We start from the raw sequence: 6,473 nt of genomic DNA on the forward strand, positions 1-6,473 counted from the left end.
TTGATTATGATATATCATTTGGTTACAAATTTTCAAGTATTATAAGAGTACTAAAAATCTAGTACACCAAATTATTTGCAATTAAGACTCTAGAGAACCAACTGTAACACAAATAAATAACATAAACTCGATTAGTTCACTTTCACCAATACTATTTATTCACGAAAATGACAATATTATATCAATATTCCATTTGTCACAAGTCAAATAAAATTTCTATGGTCAAATGTTGAGATAATTGTTTTTATTTATTTATTTTATATCTATTGATGTTTAAGTTAATTTATACATATCTTGATTAATTTCAAAATAAAATATGTTGGATCTTACAACATTTTATTATTAAAAAAATTTATAAAATATTAAATCTTAAATAAATAACTATTATAGAGTGAAGTTATTTTCTTATGTGTGGATATCAGTGATAAAAACTTATAAAAATCTATCAATATTTATCCGTTTTGTATTATTTTATTTAATATTTTGACATCTTTTCTATTTGTGAAAATTTTCTATAAAAAAATGGTATATCGGTGCTTTTTTGTTGGGTGAGACAGATTTGTGGGTCAAAGCTATCTTGAGTTGTTTATTTGAAAAAAGAAAACAAATTTTGTCTGATTGATAAGTTCGGTGAAAAAGACATAAATTCACAGAGGAGAGAGAATTTTAGAGAGAGAGAAACGCAAAAAAGCAGATTCCTTTTTTCCATAGCCCCTTAGGCTTAGGGTTAGTACATACCATATGCAGTATAACATGATCATCACTTTTTTATCTCAAATCTTTTCTTTTCTTTCCCTTTTTTTTTCTTATTAAAAGAAATTCCTTCCTTTATTAATTATATTGTAATTTTATATGTACCCTCTTTATTTTTATATATTATAATATTTCCCCAACTTGGTGCAACTCCATGTTCATTAGTCCGTTTTCCACTTTCTTCAGACCAAAAGAAGGAAGAAAAAGAGGAAGAAGAAGAAGACAATGGAGCTCAGTCAACATGGTTTCTTAGAAGAGTTATTAGCTTCAACGCCTTGGACCTCTTCATACTCAAATGGGTTCAATGATTTCTTCCAAAATGGCTGGAATTTCAATTCTTTTGATGAAAATCCCCAAATGGGTACCTCTATTTTCCCTAATTTTCCCAGTATTCAACCAGCTAATGATTTTTCTTTCGCCGACCAACAGCTCTACGGCAATTTTCTCGAAGGGTTTGCAATGCCGGAGCTTGATTCCTCATCGTACACTAAGAACAACGAAACCCCACCATTTGTTTCGCAAGAAGAAATCAGTAATAAGAACAGTGGTGGTTACCCTCCGGCGGCGATGGAGGAGGAAGAACTTGGTTTCATAGAGAGTGAAACAGCTCCAAGTGTTTGCAAAGTGGAAATGGAGCAACTTGGTGTGCGTGAAACTAATGTTTCTAAAATGGGTGTGGCTGAATTGGGGAAAAGAAACAGCAACAAAGCTAAGAAGATTGAAGGACAGCCCTCAAAGAATTTAATGGCGGAAAGAAGAAGAAGGAAGCGGTTGAATGATCGACTTTCAATGCTCAGAGCCATAGTCCCTAAAATAAGCAAGGTGAAAATGAATCTAAGGCTTCCATTTTTTTTTCTTTATCTCCATTACTTTTCTTTTTCTTTTTACATTTTCTTTTTAATGTAAAGCAGATGGATAGAACGTCTATACTTGGAGACACAATCGATTATGTGAAAGAGCTGATAGAAAGAATCAATAACTTAAAAGAAGAAGAGGAAATTGGTTTGGATTCAAATCATGTGGGATTCTTCAATGGGATTTCCAAGGAACGGAAGTCTAATGAAGTTCAAGTGAGGAATTCCCCAAAGGTATGTGGTCTCACCGTTGTTGTTACTGTTTACTTTTAGTCTGCCATTGTTGAGCTAATGGTTGAAGGTTTGTTGTTTGTTAAACAGTTCGATGTTGAAAGGAAGGAGAGGGAGACTCGAATCGACATTTGCTGTGCAACGAGGCCAGGATTATTGCTGTCAACAGTCAACACATTAGAAGCATTGGGGCTTGAGATTCAACAGTGTGTTATTAGCTGCTTCAATGATTTTTCAATGCAAGCTTCTTGTTCAGAGGTTTTGTTTTGTTGTGTCTTGTTTGTTTCTTTTGGTTTGTAATATTTCGATGTCTGTGTTTGTCTCTTTTTTTCCCCCTTTTCTTTTCTGAATGTTAAAAAAAATGTTGGTCTTTTTTGTCAGCAGGGAAGTGCTCAGAAAGCTCTGGCAAGTTCTGATGTTATAAAGGAAGCACTGTTCAGAAATGCAGGATATGGAGGGAAGTGCTTGTAGAGGAAAGACTTTAAATCCGGAGCTCTCAGCTTGAGGAAGATTGAAGTGAAGAACATTAATGGCGTTCTTCATATGGATGAATGAGAGAATCTGTTACAATTAGAAATAATTGATCCGGAAGTCTCTTTCCAATAATTAATCTAGGTTTTATGTGCTGCATTTAGTGATTAGACTTGGATATACCGAAAATGACAGTCCAATAATGTACTGAACGAGATCAACAAAAGAGTTCCATTTTTCATGATAACTCTCTTTTCTTAGTTGGCTTCAGATTACAGCATCACTTGTTCATGTTATCCTTCCCTTCTGATTAACCCATATCAATGCATGCTTCTGATTACGACATTCTATATGCAACCGTACAAGCAATAAGCAAAGACCCAAAGGCTTCAAGAATTGCGGTTAACATAGACTAAATGCTTCCGAAATTTAGTAAACTACACACAAAAAGGAAAGAAAAATTCTCCATATATACAGATACATGCTATCTAAGGCATTTAGCTTAATATAAAGGAATGGAATGTATCATGTATCATCTTCATTATCATAATCGGCATTGTCATATAAATCTTCATCGACGTCAAAATCAAGAACATTGCTTGCCGCATTGGCTTCCAAGTGTTTTAACTGATGGATGGCATCCCTTGCATCAGAAATCAATGCATTTTTAGCAGCTCTAAGATCATTAGTTCTTGTAGCATGGGCTTCCTTCAAACTCTTCTCTTCGGAGATGCAACTTTTTCTGCATTTTGACAATGATTTTCTCTTTGCTTCCCTACAATGTAACTGGTCGATATACTTCTCGTGCAAGGCCCTGTTCTTCACCTGTTTCAGTACCGGTGGACTAATGACAACTCTGTCAGCTGAGCTACTAAATCTTGAAAGCGGTTTCTTGTGATTCGACAAGGATCTCTCATGGAGGAATCCTTGGTGTCCATGTAAATCCTTGATGCTAGAGAGTTGTCTACTTGGAAGAGGAGTATGGTTAGAGAGATTAATATTTGGCTCGAGTTGTGAGAACAAATCGGCCTCACAGTTAAGGGCCCCCCGAAAATTCTTCTCTAACAAATATCTCACAGCTTTCTGTGCATTATGGTTTTTCTGACTCTTGCGACTAGGCTTTCTAGACTTCACACCATCAAGATTTAGAAGTTTACCCTCTGAAAGTGACAAAAGTTCAATTGGAGATGATTTTGTGATTCGTGTTCTGGATCGAGGTCGAGGTTGAGGAGGGGTCATATGGTCGGAATGAACTTTATCAAAGCAATCTTGGGCAGACTTTCCAGGCACCTGTGAATTGCAATCCACATAACACAAGGTTAAAGTAGATTGGGTTTTCCTTTTTCAATGGAATGATGAAGATATTGCCAGCCAAAAAGGTAGACTTTATGGACCTACTATACAAACAAGGTGATGAGCTTTCGAGATATTGCTAAACAGAAAAGAAACTTGACGGTTAAATAAAGAAATAAATAAAATGCAGACAAGACCCCTCTAGTGGCTATGACTATAACTGAACCAGTGCATTTTTTTAACCCTCGGGACGTCTCATTAAGTAGAAAAACTGCTTTAGCTTCCAGGCTAGAAAATCCTGGTCCATCCATTGTAGACCGAATGTTAATACAAAAGGGGAGGAGTTGATATCAATATTTTCATTGACTTCGTGTTCTGGTAATTATTTACAAAATTTAAGCCATTGTTCATTATTCCTGAAAATCTAACAAAATGTGCGAGTGTGCCCAATAAAGCTTTTACATACTACGAGCACAGTAAAAGTGTATCTTCTGAAGTGGAAGGAAAAAAAAAACTGAAATAAACTAGAAGAACAGCTTCACATGCCACCACTAACTACCAACTTAGACGATCCTATGGATCGCAACTTCTCTTTTAAAAGAGTTCTAACTTGAATGAAACTCTACACAATGACGCCAAGTAAAATTCTCAATTATTTCTTAGAAAACTGACGTTCATATTTGAAATTTAGAAGACAAACGAAAGGAATAATGAAGTGCCAAATGTCTAGCAGTGAAAAAGATAGACAAGCAACAGTACAAGTTATCTGATCTGATATCAAAAGCAAAAGAACAGGAAATACCAATTTGGAGACCTTCTTCCAAAATTGTGGAGTGGGCTTTGCAGCATAATAAGCTCTCTGCAATGCGACTTCCTGTTCCTTAGTCCACCCTTGTCTAATCCTAACCACGCCATCCTCTCGCTTTCTTTTCCTTCTAGCCACTGACTTCTTTTCCATTTCTCCATCAACTACACGTGTTCCCTCAGCTTTTGTTGCGATACCCTCATGATCATTAGAATTTCCCTTCCTCTTCTCCTCTTCTGCCACTTTTTCCCCATGGGAGTTCAAACTTGCATCAACATTCAGATCATGTAATGACTCAATTTTTCTACCCGGACCACTAGACTTGTCCCGTTTCCGGCTACTCTTCTCGATACCATCTTGCTGACCCGAAAAACTTTGGGACTTGCCGATATTTTGATTCCCCCCAACTCCATTACTGAATCTTGGAGATCTTCTCACCTTAGGGCTTGGATTTTTCAAATCACTAGATGGCACTCCGGAAGAAATTGAACTCTTTGAAACTACCTCAAGCGCATCGTCAATCTTCGGCGCATAGGATAACCTAGGAGATCGTCTTGGAACACGTTTTCCCTCAAACCCATTTTCAAATGTCGAAGACTTTTTCGACCCTGTATTCGAAACCTCGTTTTTACTCGAAACAACACCAGGTTTACTCGTTCTTTTCGGGGTATTTACAAGAATAGATTTAGGGGTTTTAAGAGAAACACTCTTAGAAGGTCCGAGAGAAGCGTGGGAGGAGTGTACCTGGCGAATTGGGGACTGAGCGCCGCGGAACGTCGGGGGTGTGGGAGATGAAATTTCATTCTTTTGCAGAAACCTCAGAGATCTTCGCGTGGTGGGAAAGTTCTGTTGTGGAGTAGAAATGAGAAATCTTGGCGATCTTCGAAGAGTTTTGATGTCGACGGAGCTGGCGGTGGAACTTGTGCTGGGCATTCTCACGAACACTGTGCAGACATTTTTGGTTTGAAAGTTGGGGAAAACCCGCTATCATAGGAAAAAATAAAAATAAAAATGATAAATGATAAATAAAAAGGCTAAAGGCTAAAGGCTGAAGGCCCAAGAGTGAGCTTCGGGCCTTGTTTATTAGGCCCAATACAATCGTTCATTTTGTTGGGCTCTATACAATGAGTTCAAGTGGACCAAGCCCAATTCATAATTAGCTCCTACGGATACTCTGACCTCTTGAAGGGACTGCAGCCACAGGCGGACTCCACGATAAAGTATAACTTCTAATCCTGAGAGTATCATAATTTCTTTATTAACATTAAACATTTATATTCATAAATATTAATGAATATCGTATTAATGATAATAGACCTCATACTATTTTTAAACCAATATTTGACGAGGTAAACAATAAAAGAAGGTTAGAAAATTTGTTAAACTTTCAAAATACTATAAGTTTATCCTGTAATGGACAATTAGATGTTATTTGTGACCAAACATAAACTTTTTAGTTCGTGATTATAGACTGATGATAAAGTCAATAGTGATACTAGTTTCATAGCTAGAGACCTACACAAATATAGTAAAGAATGTAAAAGACATATGTTACATGTGGTCATGGCTTAAAGGTCAAGCCAAATATACTCTCCTCTCAATCGATTTAAAATCAAAGTTTGACTGATCTAATTTTATCCAACTTAATTATATATCAAAAATTGTACGGGTGGACTAACTTAATTTTATCGACAAAATATTTAATTTGATAACATAAAAAATTGATTTATTCGCTCAAGTGAAAAGTGTGTTTGTATATGTACCAAATTGGGTTCAAGTACAAGAGATTAAATGGAAGAAAATATTTAAAGGATATATTTGAAATTCCATGCACCAAAGGGGGTCAAAAGTGGCATTTCGTGCCAAAAGAACACATTTTGTTCTCCTCTTTTTTTCTTTTTTCTTTTTTTTTTCCCTTTGGAATATATAAATATAATAAACTAAACTAACCAACTGCACTTTGATTTTGTCATTGCAGACAGCATCTGATATTACACAAAAAGAAAAGAAAAAGAAATTGCAGCATATAATAAACTAAAGGAATTAGATTCCTGCATAATCGCATC

At 36.0% G+C, this 6,473-nt stretch overlaps 2 protein-coding genes across 3 annotated transcripts; one reads left to right on the forward strand and one right to left on the reverse strand.

Moving 5' to 3' along the window:
- The first annotated feature begins 745 nt into the window (after positions 1–745).
- LOC120073796 (transcription factor bHLH93-like) lies at positions 746–2,556 on the forward strand. Of its 2 annotated transcripts, none has more exons than XM_039026641.2 (4): positions 746–1,575; positions 1,665–1,841; positions 1,929–2,096; positions 2,220–2,556. In XM_039026641.2, exons 1-4 carry the CDS (start codon positions 979–981, stop codon positions 2,307–2,309), a joined length of 1,032 nt encoding a protein of 343 aa, XP_038882569.1. In that variant the 5' UTR covers positions 746–978; the 3' UTR covers positions 2,310–2,556. The 2 variants fall into 2 exon arrangements, with proteins under 2 accessions (XP_038882569.1, XP_038882570.1); XM_039026642.2 differs by having other exon boundaries at positions 2,223–2,556.
- A 141-nt stretch (positions 2,557–2,697) lies between these two features.
- On the reverse strand, positions 2,698–6,473 carry LOC120073795 (Homeodomain-like superfamily protein). Its single transcript, XM_039026640.2, has 2 exons — positions 4,405–6,473; positions 2,698–3,599 (listed from the first exon to the last, which is right to left on the reverse strand). The coding sequence occupies exons 1-2, from the start codon at positions 5,338–5,340 to the stop codon at positions 2,835–2,837; spliced, it is 1,701 nt and encodes a 566-aa protein (XP_038882568.1). The 5' UTR covers positions 5,341–6,473; the 3' UTR covers positions 2,698–2,834.

This window comes from Benincasa hispida, chromosome 3, assembly GCF_027475165.1.
Source record: "Benincasa hispida cultivar pf3 chromosome 3, pf3_genome.v1.1, whole genome shotgun sequence".
Taxonomy (NCBI): Eukaryota; Viridiplantae; Streptophyta; class Magnoliopsida; order Cucurbitales; family Cucurbitaceae; genus Benincasa; species Benincasa hispida.